Consider the following 15,685-nt stretch of genomic DNA (forward strand, 5'->3'; position numbering starts at 1 on the left):
AGGAGTGTCAATTAGAATATTTTGCTAATGTCATTTCATTCACTTTCCTACAAATCACTAACAATTTGTATGTGTAATAAATATATTAGAAGGAACATTAATTTCTTGCAAGTTTATTGAAATATGCAACTGTTTTTACATAAAAATAATAATTATGTAAACATACAAAAGACATATAGAATAACAAAAATGAAATGGGTAAAGAAAATAGAAATATAGGATTAGGGCTCTGAAAGCCAGTATCAGACATCTGAGGTTCTTGACTGCAGGTAGTGTTGGGCTTGGTTGTAAGCAGGAGGCTCGGCCTGTTGAGACTGGCTGACAGAATGTGGGGGGAGGGAGCTAAGGGTGGGCTTTCTGTGTTTTAAAGGCATTTTAGGGCCGTCTGAAGTTGGTTAAATGGGTTTGACAGGTTCTGACCATTAAAATCTGTGACCTTGGCTGGTTAAAGGCATATGTGAGTGGGATAGTAGTGTGTGAAGTCAGATTGAAGATGTCTAAGTATCAACAAAAGGCTCTGTGAGCTAGCAGTCATTCATTGAAGTCCTGTTATGGAAAAGTTCAGAGTTTCATGGGGTCAACTGAAGTTTTACAGGTTTGGTTGAGGGTGTCAATAACTGGTAGAGGGCGTGCTGGAAGGGTGTCTCACCTCTGTAAGAAGATGTTAGAGGGGTACTTAAGTTTGCCTGAGGTGATCTGAAGACCAGATAAGTGGATCATTTTGAGTTGACAGAAATCAAAGTAGGTAACAATAATAAACAATTTAGATTTTTTTTTAACCCTGTGGCCACACAATGAGGACCAAGAAATGGCAATTGAAGTTAGGCAGTTTTATTTCGAGTCAATAATTCATCCAATATATGCATCATGAAAATGTTTAAAAGATATAAGATTATAACTGGTTTGTTTTCATCAAATGAAGGTACAAGGCGATAACCACAGCAGCACTGAAACTGAAAATTAGAAATAGATGTTCCATAAAGAAACCTCTACTCTGTCTCTGTTGTAGTTTGTACTCCTGCTCTGGGCAAGACTGCTGGTTCAAGGATGACAGTACTTATGTTTGTAGGTGACTATGCCTATCCTACAACAAGTTGCAACTGTAGTCCCAACCCTTCCGGATCACTAGCAGTACCTCACCAACAACCCAAACAGTTAAAGATGATTTGTGGCATCCTTTACGCATGGACTCAGAAGTATGACATCTCAGGGAGAGTTGTGGTCAATCGGAGATTACCCCTTTCTCACAGATATATTACGTCTCAACCAAAGATAGGCAATAACGAAGATGCAGTAATGTTTCAATAGTTTTTATTTAATACAATGTGGTAAATTGTAGTGGCTGCAATGATTAGGATAATGAACAGTACAAGAGATAGAATTGTAAAGACGAGGGTCATGATTATGAAGACCCCCACCATCTTGTATTAGCATAGAAAGACATAAAGTGTATCATATGTCCGTATACCCTATCATAAACGGCCTAACCTTCTACCTAGAGGAGAGCTGGGTATGTTAAACCTAATCTGCCAATGCCATGTCCCTGGAAGGAGCCCCCAACCCTGGTTACCTTGAATGAGGTCTCAAGCGCAGACTTCGGCAGAATACGAAGTTCGGGTCAGCGTCAAGGCGACGTGCAGCATCGATTGCAGCGATGGTATCTGGTCGGAATCCCTCTGATTATCTGTCTAAAGTGTGATGTATTTATACAGATCTACTTGGACCCCTGACGTAGGTTGTTTCAAAACAATAGATAACGCTGCATGCTTGGGACGGTAATTTCTAATGCGAGCACCTACAGTGTGTTTGTCTTTGTTGCATGAGTTGAAGCCTTAGCGCTGTGACACTGATAACATAATTCTAAACAAAAAGGCCTAACTATAAACACGGCAGCCATCTTAGAAGATTTAATTAAATAAATGTCTAAGACAGTGCAAGGTAAGTAGGTTAAAAGTCACTAGGTGACGGGGGCACGAGTTTGCAAGCCAAAGGCTCAGCTAACTCCAGCTATCCCATTAAAACAAACTAGGATTCACTACAATATATGCTTGTCATGAAAATGTTTAAAAGATATAAGATTACAACTGGTTCATTTTCATCAAATGAACGTAAAAGGCGATAACCACAGCAGTAGTGAAACTGAAAATTAGAAATAGATGTTCCATAAAGAATCCTCTACTCTGTCTCCTAAACATGAAATAATTGTAAAATCATCTAATTAGAATTTTGTGTAGGTTATAAGGATGATTCAAATGAAATCATAGGGAAATTCGTAAATGCGAAAAGGTATCAGCGTAGTGACGACTTCAGTAGAAGCCCTCCAGAAAAAGGATTGTTTAGCTTAAAGCTTCACACTTGCCAGGATAAAGGAAGCAGAGAGGTCTGTACCCCATGAGGTCTAACCAAATCTGCCTTAACTTCTAACAGTGAAAGCATTAAATAAAATAAACAGAACCTTCCACATTAATGTTGTCTCTTCCCTCCCCATCAGGAACCAGTCAGCTCCACGTCCGTTGTGTACAATTGCAACATCATCTGAGTTTCTCATCCCACAGAACTCAGTTACTGCAACCTTTAACATCCCCCATTCCTGGTGCACAATGAATAGGAGACTTCAGCTGCTTATTAGGTGTTCACATCTCTTGCCAAAATTTCTCTTCTCAGGCCTTACTATAAACAAAACTAATGTACATAACAATACTCCTTTTCTTTAAATGATGAAGCCTTGAAATGCACCTGAAAAAGGAAGACTACACTATCGAAACAAATACATTTTAAAAATAAGACATTTAGTCAGGCTAATTTTAACCAACATTGAATGTGCATTTTGAATGCATGATTATACACACACAGAGCCGCGACTCGCCTGGGTTACAGGGGGCGGGGCGGTGTGCGAGAGGGTGTTTTGCTTTCAATAATGACTGAGCAGACAAAAAATCTCTGGAATGCACTACTTAGTTTAAAGAAGACATTTATTATTATTCCACCACAAGGTTCCTAAAAAAGATGGAGATTAGTAGGTGGAAGGCAAACGTTTAAAAATAGTCACAGCAATGAATGGAAAATATATCAAAATAATTCTCAAATGCAATGTACACAGCAAATATATGTGATTATATTTTAGCATGATTGCAAAGCAAAGTACAAAATCATCACCGTAGGGCCTGCCAAGCGCTTCATCTTTCTCATGCCAGCAAGAAGACAACCCCTGTTCAACTGCAAGAAAGAGATATCCACCCTCACTGACGTCCAATCCTGACCGAAGTCTCGGAAATTCCCTCGCTATTGAGCAGGGCCACCTCTTTCATAGCTTAAACAATCATGGAAAACACCTTCTGAAAGGCCCTCCCCTCTCAGATAGAAATATTCAAACATGCTGGCTACTGTAGGTCAGAGTTGGATGAAAAACTTTGAAAATTGACCAACCTTTCAAGGCTCCCTTTCCAAGGCCAACCTGTTCTCTGCACTGGAGAAAACAAAAAAATATGTGCTTCTTTTCTTGCTATTGTGTTTGGTAAGAGAAAATATGAAAAACACAAGCTTAGTTTACCATGTGGAAAAATACAGCTCATCTTCAATGTCTCAACTGCAATGTCTAACACCACAATAAAGCCAATAGGCAGCTAAACTGAATACAAAATTTAATCTGCAACTGGTGAACACTGAACAACTAATATGCACAGTGGGTGAAACACAGTCAGTGGTCAAACCTACCTATTTTCACTACAGAAGGTAAAGGAATTTTTTTAATCAACTTAAAAAATAAATAAACTAACTTCCCCTTACTCCGCTTCTCCTCATGCTACCGCTCCTCCGTCTTGCAGTGCAGGCACAGGCTCCCAGCCTGCCCTACAGCCAATCTTGATGCTGCTCAGAGCAGTTTTAAGACTGGCTGGGAGCACCCAGCTAGGCCACTCCCAGGCAGACTTGGGAGCCTGTGCATGCTCTCTCCAGCCTGGCAGCACAGTGCCGGGCTGTAGAGAGCACACTGCTCATGTGTTTGGCTGGCCTGAGATGGCCAGCCAAACATACATGCACACTGAGGGGAGTGCACAGTGCACTCCCCTCACTGCTCTTCACCCCTCCATGGCCCGCCCCTTTCACAATGAGATAATAAACATAATTTATTATCCCTTCGTTGTGAAAGGTTTGCAGCTTCTGCTGCTGGGGTTGGGGGTGACGTTCCTCCGCCATAGTGGAGGAGCCGCCACTGTGCACACATATACTTCTGAAACGAAATGCTGAACATGAATAAACAATACATGCTTAATTCTACAAATACATCATAGTGTGTAAATATAAAACGTGGCTAATGAATACATTTAAGTAACTTTTAATGAACATAAGTGTCCATGTTCATAAAGCTTGAGTTTTTAATCGTTACATTTCATTATTGCATTTGAGTGTTTGCATGTGTTAATATTAAGGCACGCAATAAATATAATGTCAAATGTAAATGCATATTTGCACAGTGATAACATGTAAAGGATGGAGTCTAAATGGTACTGCTCCAACCTGTTGCTGAATGTGTCTGCGGGTAATAGCTGACAAAATGTGAGATCCGAATGGAGGGCCTCCAACAGAGAGCCAAAGGCCTTTGTTGCTATACCTCCAGGCCACTGTATGTCTCGAGGGCCAACAGTGTGTATGGTACAGCTGGTTGATGATGTGTGGGTGAGGACAGAGTGCCAGTTTCTCTTTGCTGAATAGAATGTTGGCCTGAGAAGGACAGGCAAGGTTAAAAAGATGTATCAGTAAAATGTGTGCAGACTTGAGAGGGTGCAATGAGATGTGTAGGGTTTGATGCCCGGCTAGAGACATCTTAGTGCAAGGACGGAACAAATAGGCACTCTGACCTAAAAGGAAGAGACAGATTTCAAAATCCATCCAGTTTGTGATAATGGAATCAATGAGAAGCTACAAAATAAGTATTTAGAAGTGAGTTGCAGCTTCAGTACATCACTAGAAGCTTTGAGAGTATAGAGCTCCAGAGTGTGCAGTTTCCAGCTGCCAAGATATTTAAAAGAAGTAGGGCCTGATTTAGATTTTGGCGTACAGGGTACTCTGTCACAATGATAATGGATATATCTTCTGTTGAAATATAAATCCCATAGGAAATACTAGGATTTATATGTCGTCGGACAGGATATCCGTCATCGTTGTGACAAGTAACCCGTCTGCCGAAATGTAAATCCATCCCTAAGATGTTAGGGAAATGATCACTGCTGATAATCATGCTGGGCCTGTGACTTCTTTGCTAGTGAAAGTTGGTAATCTTTCCATGACATGAAAGCCAGAACAATTGGCCTGTGCATTTTTTTGTAAACGTTTTCAATTCCTACAGAGGAAATACCCATAACTAAGGACGAAATGAATTTATTATAGAACATGTGGGAATGCACATTTATATGCCAAAAAGTACAATGTTTTATGGAAATCTTGTTCAGCTGAGTAATTTTGAAGTACTAATTCTACTTGTGCGTTTCATTTTTTGTTGAAAGCTTGAGGTGCAGGCACCACCTGGAACAACAGTTGGCTATGTTATCCAAAACTGGCACCCATGCCTGCCCAAGTTTACTGTTCAGAATGAAAAAAAAGAGGGTGTATTGAAAATTATTGGTCCATGTATTCCATGCAGCTGTTGTGGAGATGTGAATTTTGAGGTATGTATAGAATTCACGGATATGCAACTGTACAAAAAAAAAAAAAAAGTGGAAGCAATATATATGTAGGTGGTGGGCAAAGTTGCCTAAACATTTTTGCATGTGCAATGCATAATTAAGGCAAGATTTACGTGTTTTGTGATGTATGTATGAAATTCATGACTTTACCATACTTTTGATTAGGAAAGCTTCTCCACATCGTTTTACAAGAATAAAGTAGAGCACTCCCTTCCCTCGAGAGTGTCCGCTGCATTGAGACTTTTCTACTTAAACTGTCTCCCCTTCAACAAAATGTTCATTGGTTGACATAAGCACCGTGCTTAAGCTCTAGACAAAAGGTGTCGGAGTCCAAAGGTTTGCTTAGATGCCTGTGGCTACAGAATGTCATGGTCTCCAGACAGCAAAGCTGCACAGTCTTTATTCACCATGCACCTCCTTCATGCACAGCCAGACGCTCCATGCCCCTTTTATCTCTCTAGCAGGTTTTTTCTTCCCTGTTTTCTCCCTGTCACTTTTTCAGTTTTTCTCTTCCTCCTCCACTACCCCATTAGTGTTTTACTCTCTAAAATTTGGATGAGGAAAAATAAGTGCTGGTCCCCAAAAATGAGTGCCAGAGGACCCACCTGCAACCACTGGCTCAAATTAAGCACTGCATAGTGTAAGACTTTTCATCCTTGGCGTGGTCTCCCTAAACTTTTTGCCTCTGTTTCCCAGGTTGTTGATGTGTGCTGCACTCTGTTTCTGCTGTTTTTGTTACTCTGGGCACTTTACCACTGCTAACCAGTGCTAAAGTGCAAGTGCTCCTGTACAAAATGCATATGTAATTGGTTTGTCCATGATTGGCATATTTGATTTACTAGTAAGTCCCTAGTAAAGTGCACTAGAGGTGCCCAGGGCCTGTAAATCAAATGCTACTAGTGGGCCTGCAGCACTGGTTGTGCCACCCACGTAAGTAGCTCTGTAATCATGTCTCAGACCTACCACTGAGGTGTCTGTGTGTGCAGTCTTAAATGTAAATTCGACTTGCAAGTGTGCCCACTTGCCAGGCCTAAACCTTCCCTTTTCTTACATGTAAGACACCCCTAAGATAGGCCCTAGGTAGCCCCAAGGGCAGGGTGCAGTGTATGGTTAAGGTAGGATATATAGTAATGTGTTTTATATGTCCTGACAGTGAAACGTTTTTCACTGTTGCAAAGCCTGTCCCTCTCATAGGTTAACATGGGGGCTACCTTTAAATTTGATTAAAGTGTAGATTCCCTTTGGGAGGGGATGGACATGTGGAGTTTGTGGTCTCTGAGCTCACAATTTAACAATACAGCTCTTAGGAAAGTTGATTTTAAGATTGTGAGCGTTTTCTGCTTAAACCATTTTTGTGACTCTCCCTGGTTGTGAATTCCCTGTCTGGCTCAGTTTGCTGGTTGCACCTCTCACTAGGCAGTGACACAAAGGGAGCTGGGGTATAGTCTGCATATCCTGATGAGCCATCTGTGCTAGGAGGGAGGGGAGGAGTGGTCACTCACACCTGAAAGGGCTATGCCTGTCCTCACACAATGCAGTCTCCAATCCCCTGGTGTGTGTCTGGGGCCTGGCCTGGGCAAGGCAGGATTTAACAATCAAGAGAGACTTTGCTTTGAAGTAGGCCTACTTCAAAGGAGAAAATGGGTATAAGAAGGGCATCCAAAACCACAGACTTTAGGACACTTCTGGAAACCAAGAGGAACCTCTGCCTGGGGAAGAGATGAGGAAGAAGAGCTGCCCTGCCTGTGCTTTGTGGAGCTATCCTGCATTTGCTGCTTCTGCCAGAGTAAGAGGGCAAAGACTGGACTTTGTGCACCTTCCATCTTGTGAAGATCTCGAAGAGCTTGATTTAGAGCTTGCCTCCTGTTTGAAGTATCAGGGACAGCAAAGACTTCTCTCTGCCAGCACCTGGAGTCTCTGGAGAAACTTCTACTCTGCCAAGTGGTGCCCATCAAGTTCCTGGACCCTGATAGGAGAAGCTGGCAGCCCAATAGGAAGAAATCCATGCACTGACCACTGTGTGGGGAAAAGATCGATGCAACTCAAACCTGCGGCCGAAAAATCAACGTGCCGCCTGCTTCATGGCTGAAAATCTACGCTCGCCTGCATCACGACCCGAAGATCAACGCCCAGGGCTGGAGAAATAACACACAGCATCAGTGATGGAGGCTGGTGAGATCGCAACCCACACGCTGTATGGTTTTCGGATCATCATGCGGCTGGATTTCCAACGCAAGTGCTGCTGGGTGTGTAAAAACAACTCAAGGCCTGCCTGGACCCAAGAATGCTGACTGGATTGACGCATCGCTGTCCTGCAGACAGAAGAAACAACGCGCCCTGACCCGACAAAAGGAAAAACGACGCAAGGTCTCGTGAGTGAGTGAAATTGACGCATTGCAACCCCTTTTTGGCGCACACTCGCCCATGTAGGGTTATTTTTGACGCACCCAAGGTACATTTTCACACTAACAGTCTTAGTGTATGTTTAAAACTACATGAAGACTCTTTTTGCATTTTAATTGTTAACTTGACTTGTGTATTGTGGAGTTTTGTCGTTTTGGTCTTGTTTGTTTAGATAAATATTTTCCATTTTTCTAAACCTGTGTTTTCATTTTATAGTGTTTTCATTAAGTTACTGTGTGTGTTGGAACAAATACTTTACACCTAGCACTCTGAAGTTAAGCCTACTGCTCGTGCCAAGCTACCAAGGGGGTAAGCAGGGGTTAGCTGAGGGTGATGTTCTTTTACCCTGACTAGAGGGAGGGTCCTTGCTTGGACAGGGGGTAACCCGACTGCCAAACAAAGACCCCATTTCTAACACATAGACATAACAAAAACAGCATATTCCGTGAGCTATAGGTAACCACTAACTGGGATTCACAAGAGATAGTGATTGGTAATTAATGATTATATACATGCATAGTTTTATGTATGGAATGGGTAGCATTCTGATGGAAGATCAACAAAACAGCATACAAATACCTGCTGTGTCAGGCTCATCTGTTCTGTAAACATGATCAGCATTTAAACTTCTAAGCCAGCACCATATGTGTGAGTATGTACAACCCTATGTTCATTATACTGCTTGACAAGCAAATCTTAAACACCTCTTCTCTCGTTAAGCTCTGTAGTATGGTTGTACAATAACACAATTTTTCAAAAATACCACTACTAAAAAGGGGTTCAGGATGTGGTCTGGTCTGCTGCCTACCTTTGATGTATTTTTAGGGGCACAAATCATCCCTTTTGATACACCAGAATACCAGGCACAGAACTAAAGGAAGCACATTTAGTCCTTGTTGTTTATTTGAGTTTTCTAGTAGTTTGCCCTAGTCCCCGACAGAGCTTCCATGTCTTTAACTGTCAGACAATCTGCTGTACGGTTTCCAACTTAGTTTACCTTCTGCCACTGAATGTGGTGTCCAGTGTCAGAAGGTCAGTCTGCTACTGTTTTGTAGTGAGGAATTAAATAAATGTGATAGGTGGAATATTTGATTGAATTCAAGACCTAGTAGATACTTTGGGTTTGCTTGTGTGCCCATTCAGAGATGAACTAACCTTGCATTTTGGGGAGGTCTTTCTATTGAAGCAGAACTAAGGCTGATTGCATATGGCTGGTTTAAAGTTTGAGATGACATGGTTGGCAAATAAATGGGTGACTGCTTTGCAGTTTAAAGAATAGATGTGTAAGTAGCACTTAGAAGCAATAAGTGGCTATTTGGATATATCGTCATGCTGGCCATGGACAAAGTCAGGAGTTCTGTCTGCCCACAATGAATCGCAGGCAGGCTACAAGACCCACCCAGGGCCCACTGGGCAACAGTATACCTTAATCCTTGTCACAGCACAAGGTGCATCTATGATCCCCATGCAGTTGGGGTGTTGCGCCGGATTTCTGCATGCGGCTGTGGCTATGTGCCAGTTCTGAGTGAGGCAGTTTCGAACATGATGCTCTAGATTAATTCACACTAGAGGGGCGATGCATCTATAGTCTCCACGCAGTGGCGGTGATGCGTTGCTTCTGAAGTGGTAGTTCCGGGTGCAATGTGCCAGCCTAGACCTTGCAACAGTGGTGGTGCATCGATCCCAGTCTTGCAGACAGTGATGTGCCTTGTTCCAAACAGCTTAAGTGTGGAGGTTTGGGCGGATGCAGGACTTTATACTAGCTTCCATGGCCCCTGGACTGGATTGACACCAGTTGGCAGAGTAAGACTTGCAGCAAGCAAGGACCAGGTGCTGTTTGTGGAGGGAAGTGACATCTTTGATCACCCTAAGACTTCAGAGCAGGAGGCAAGCCAGCAAGTCCTTGGAGTCGCTTTGGTTTTGGAATTTAGAGATGCAGGTCTAGTCTTTATCTCTCCCATGCAAGAGGGCAGCAAGTCAGCGCAGCAAAGCAGGATTCCAAGAGAGTAGCTGATCAGCAGAGTGGCAGTTCTTGTAGCAGCACAGCATTCCTTCTCCCTAGTAGAGTATCAACAGGTCCAGAAGTGTACTGAATTGGTGGTGTCAGAGGTCGAGTACCTATACCAAGTTGTGCCTTTGAAGTGGGAGAGACTTTAAAGAACAGTCTTTGAAGTGCACAGAGGTCCACCCTTCCTTCCCTGGCTCCAGACTCACTACAGGGGAGTAATGCAGGCCTTTGTGTGTGGCAGGACACTGCACTTTGAGGTGTGTCAGCCTCTCCCGCCCCTAGGATACCCCATCAGAACGTTGATGACTTATCAGTCACACCTAAGCCTCCTTTGTGTGTGACTGCCTAGAGGGAATCCTCAAGGCCAGCTATCACCCCACCCCAGATGTGTCTTGGAGACAGGCAGTATGCACCAAATGGTTAAAGTAAGAAAATGACAACATTCTAAAAGTGACATTTTCACCATATGTTGTAATTTTAAATTGTGAATCCAGAGACCCCAAACTTGACAAATGTCTCTTCCAGATTGGGAATTACATTTAAGAAGTAACTAGTTACTCCCTATGTTATCCTATGGAGAGATAGGCCTTGCAGTAGAGAAAAACAAAATTGGGAGTTTTTCTCTACCAGGGCATGTCAAATTTAAAGGTACATGCCCTGCCTTTTAAATGCATTGCACCTTGCCCTTTGGTTCAGATAGGGTCTACTTTGGGGGTGGCTTGTATGTATAAAAAGGGAAGGTTTAGGCCTAGCAAGGGGGTCTAACTTGCAAGGTTGACATGGCAGTGTAACTGCACAGACAGGCTCTGCAATGGCAGGCCTCAGACATGATTAAGGGAATACTTAAGTGGGTGTCACAATTAGTGTTGCAGGACCACTAGAAGCCTTAATTTACAGGCCATGGGCACATGTAGGACACTTTACTAGGGACTTATAAGTAAAATAAATATGTAAATTGGGTATGAGCCAATGTTACCATGTTTTAGGGGAGCGGGCACAATCAGCTTAGACTGGTTAGCAGTGGTAAAGTGCACAGAACCCTAAAGCCAGCAAAAACAAATTCAGAAAATGGAGGGAGGTAGGCAAAAGGTTGGGGGGAAGACCACCCTAAGGCTGTCCGGTCTATCACACTTTCTTACAGATGCTGGACTTTTTTGTGATTTTTTTTTTTTTTTCCACATTCTTTGCAGGAAATTGTGCTTATGATCCCTGGAAGCCATGAATAAGGTTGTGTTACTGGTGTTTTTGGTTACTTCTTTATACTAAAGTGCTAAGTGTTCAAAAGTGATAATTTCCCACTTTTCTACTTTGATTGAAATATGCAGTGGTTGTTTTGTGTACTCCATGGTTGGTTTGCAATAGCAGTTCTACTTGAGTGTCCCATTTAATTAAACGGCAACTAATCGAGTCTTTAGCTTGTTTGTTAGATGTCTGTTTATTATAGAAGTCTTTGTCATCTGTGAGATGTGGCTTCTTCTAAATTTCTAATCGGTCTTGATCTGTAAACATCCTTTCATATGGTGAACCATAAATTTTGTTGGACCACTTGCGAAGTTCTGCAGCCTCACGGGTACGACCCTAGAGTCATTCCACTCATTGTTTGTATCTAACAAATCTTAGTTGCTTCCTCGTAAGTAAAACTTATTGTATTTGACTCTACTGGAACCACCTGTATCTCTGTTTTTATTCATTGTGTTCGTGAGTCAACTTACCCAATTAATCATGCAGTACCAACTTCAGTTCCACACGGGGCACTGTAAGATCATCACTGACTTGTTTGAAGAATGTGTCCCATATCAAAAAACAGATGAGCTCCGCTTTTGACTTGCTGAATCGACGAGGTAACATACTGACTCACCCAAAGTAGCAGCAAATATAAGAGGATGGTTTGACTTGGATGTATTCTTGTCATCAGACAGCAGCAGGAATCGAAAAACCTAAATGTTCATCTCATGCTGCAAGAAAGGATCCCACTGTTACTTTAGCTCCCTCATCAGATTCAATTGACTCAACCCTTGATCTAGCAAGGTTGGATTACTGCAACGTTAACTACAGCGGTACGATAAAAACAGAAGTTTTAGAGAGTGTAAAACTAGGCTTCAAGATTGTTTCAATTTTGGAAGGCGTCGCCAAGAAACAAAGCAAGATGACATCACTTTAAGTGTGCTCCATGCGCCAGGGCAAATACTCAATATCCCTATCCATTCTACATCTGCTACAGCAACAAGCGAAAGATCTGCCGTAGTAGGAGATCTCACAGCTTTGAGATTTATAGCGGGGAGCCCAGTGCCAGACCAGGGCTCGTTCCCTGGAGGAAGAGAATCTGTGCCACGGCCTGAGTGCCTTCATGTGAAGACTATCTTGGTGCAGAGCGATCTCTGCATATCAGTGACGTCAGCGAACTGGGTCTGACAGCAGGGATCAGCTCTGGAGCCAGCATACTGCCCAGTGGTTGCTGCATGGACTGGGGCTGGCATATGGTTCTGTGGGCAAAGACAGCTGGCCTCTGGTAGGCTGCTGCAGCCCTCACACTCTCCGGCCTTGGAGTCCCTCTGCGAACAACAGCTGCGGAGAGGCACATCAGAGCACTGACAGCCTGAACATGCTTGAGCGGCGAGTGGAAAGTGGGCAGACCAGGACACTCTTTAGAGGCATTCTGGGTGGGGAGGGATAAAACTGTTTACAGCAAGTGATGCCAGAGATGAAGGGGTGGCTGACCAAGGGGGCTAATGATTATATATGCACCTAAATCCAGTAATGAGATCTCCCCTCATGAGAGGCCCTGGGGAATGGGCCTGCTGGTGATGTGATATGTGGTCAGTGTCTGAGCCCCTTTCTCCCTGGCTGATTAAGAGAGTGCCCTTGTCATCCATATATCCAAATTGACTTTTATCATGAACTGAGGAGGAGTTGTGCTAGCTTTGTTCTGATCAGCATCTGGTTCCTGTGTGCTCTGGCTGCTCATTTATCATCTAGTGATGCAGTATGGGTAAATCTGACACTAAATAATCTCGGGTCATGTTTGATACCCAGAAAAGCACCAGTCATCCAGTCACTGAGCCTTTCACCCTAACTCATGTGGGGACTATGGTTGCTAATGACGGAGAGGTCCGGATGCTCTTACTGGAGATTAAATCCAGTCTCACCTCCAAAGATTCTAAGATTGACTCCTTAACACAAAGAATGGATGCCATGAAAGACCACTTGCAAACAACATACGCACTTCACCACAGCACAGTTTGGACTTGGATGTTTATCATTTACAACAAACCACCTTAGTTAAAGAACTACAAGTGGACCTCCACTGCATAAAACTAAAGAATGGAGAATTTGAGGCTTGCTTAGGAAGACGCAACAACGTGTCATTGGTATTTCAGAAACTGAAGACTACATAAAAAAAATGATACTGCCTCTCTTTGGCTTGCACATTTTTTCTAAGATGTTTGTCATCGAGAGGGCCCACAGACTACTTGTCCTCTGACTAATACCAGGGACACCTCTGCGGCTTATCGTTGCGAAGTTTCTCAAGTACCATGATCACAATCAGATTCTGAGAAGGGCCAAAGAAGGAAAGGACATTGAATATGAACTGATTACCATCTAATTTTTTCCCAGGCTTTACTCAATCTGTGCAAGAAGCCTGGACAAAATTCCTTCCTGTTAAGAAATCAATTCCAAGATCTTGGAATTAAATACTTAGTTCTCTATCCAGCACATCTTTGCTTCCTCTGGAAAGACAAACCCAAAGTGCATTTGGACATTGTTCTGCTTTCCTACTTATCTCCTATCGGAGCTTACAGAACCTCTCTGGAATGCACTTCTGAGTTCAAAGAAGACATTTATTGTTATTAATTCCCCACCCACAAGTTCCTGAGAGACGAAATTAGTAGATTGGAAGCACACGTTTAAAAGTAGTCGCAGCAATGAAAGCAAAATATATCACAGTACTTCTCAGTTGCAATGTACACATAAAATATATATCATAACTGCAAAGCATTAAAGTCAAATACATCACCGTATGGGCAAGGCGGTAGGGCCTAAAGCTTCATCTTTCTGGGGTCTGCAAGTTGATGACTCCGGTCAACTGCGAGAAAGAGATTTTCTACCCAAACGGGAGACTGGCAACTGACGTCTAGCTCCAGCCTGAAGTCAAGCAGATTCAAATCTAACTCACTGTAGCTCAGAGTAATCCTTAAAAGCAAACTCAGTGTGAGATCCGAACAACCTTGGAGAGTGGCCAGTTCTCCTGAGCAATTCCGCTCTCAGACTGGATTGCGAGGTAAACACGAAATCTACGTGCTCTTATCAGCTAAGGTCTGGTGTGAAGAAAACAGCTTGGTTCATCTTGTGGAAAAACACAGCTTGGAAAAACACAGACATCTGCGATGTTGGTCTCAACTGCAATGTCTAACCCCACATTAAAGCCAATAGGCAGCTAACCTTAATATCAAATGTAATGTCTAATGTCATGTCAAAGCCAACAGGCAGCTAAACTAAATAGAGAAAGTAATGGCTAATGCCATGTCAAAGCCAATAGGCGGCTAAACTGAATACAGAAAGTAATGGCTAATGCTATGTCAAAGCCAATAGGCAGCTGAGCTGAATACAAAATGTAATGGCTAATGCCATGTCAAAGCCAATAGGCGGCTAAACTGAATACAGAATGTAATGGCTAACTCCATGTTAAAGCCAATAGGCAGCTAAACTGAACAAAACATATAGGGCCTCATTCTGACCCTGGCGGTCCAAGACCGCCAGGGCCACGGACGACTGAAGCACTGCCAACAGGCTGGCGGTGCTTCATTGCCCATTCCGACAGCCGCGGTCGGAAAACCGGGTCCGGCGGTTTCCCGCCTGATTTCCCCCAGCTGGGCGAATCCTCCATGGCGGCGCTGCAAGCAGTGCCGCCATGGGGATTCTGACCCCCTTCCCGCCAGCCTGTTTCTGGCGGGAACGGGTGTCCTGGGGCCCCCTAACAGGGCCCCAGTATGCTTTTCACTGTCTGCTTAGCAGACAGTGAAAAGCGCGACGGGTGCAACTGCACTCGTCGCACACCTGCAACACCGCCAGCTCCATTCGGAGCCGGCTTCAGTGTTGCAGGCCTCTTTCCCGCTGGGCCAGCGGGCGCTTTTTTGGCTAGCGCCCGCCGGCCCAGTGGGAAAGTCAGAATGGCCCCAGCGGTCTTTCGACAGCGGAGCGGCCATATGGCGGTTCCAGCCAGGCGGGCGGCGACTGCCGCCCGCCGCGGTTGGAATGAGGGGCATAATGTGCTACTGATGAACATTGAGCAACTAATATGCGCAGTGGTGAAACACAGTCATTGGTCAAACAATTAATAGCATCACAGACCTCAAAGATGCTGTTCCCTTCCTTCAGAAACGCATGACAAGCCAGGATTTGTCCTCTGCAAGGACAACATCGATGGTAGATTGCTGTTAGCAGAGGTGTAGTGAGAGTCTTACCCTCTGCTGTGCCCCTCACTGGACACTTAGGTTCATCCGCAGCCTCCCTGATTGATTGGTGCTGCCATACCTGCTCCAGATGGGAGTAGCAGTTGTCTGGGTCTTCTGTCCTCATCTGGACCACCACTGAC

The 15,685-nt window shown here is 43.7% G+C and overlaps 1 protein-coding gene across 2 annotated transcripts in view; it reads left to right on the plus strand.

Annotated features, from left to right (window-relative positions):
- The window catches only part of LOC138265574 (phospholipid scramblase 1-like), a 399,538-nt gene that overhangs the window by 336,288 nt on the left and 47,565 nt on the right, over nt 1-15,685 (plus strand). For both annotated transcript variants that reach the window (XM_069213400.1, XM_069213401.1), the window contains one exon: nt 5,502-5,663. In XM_069213400.1, the coding sequence (XP_069069501.1) occupies nt 5,502-5,663 (162 nt within the window). The remainder of the gene's footprint in view (nt 1-5,501; nt 5,664-15,685) is intronic.

Source organism: Pleurodeles waltl, chromosome 11 (genome assembly GCF_031143425.1).
Source record: "Pleurodeles waltl isolate 20211129_DDA chromosome 11, aPleWal1.hap1.20221129, whole genome shotgun sequence".
Taxonomy (NCBI): Eukaryota; Metazoa; Chordata; class Amphibia; order Caudata; family Salamandridae; genus Pleurodeles; species Pleurodeles waltl.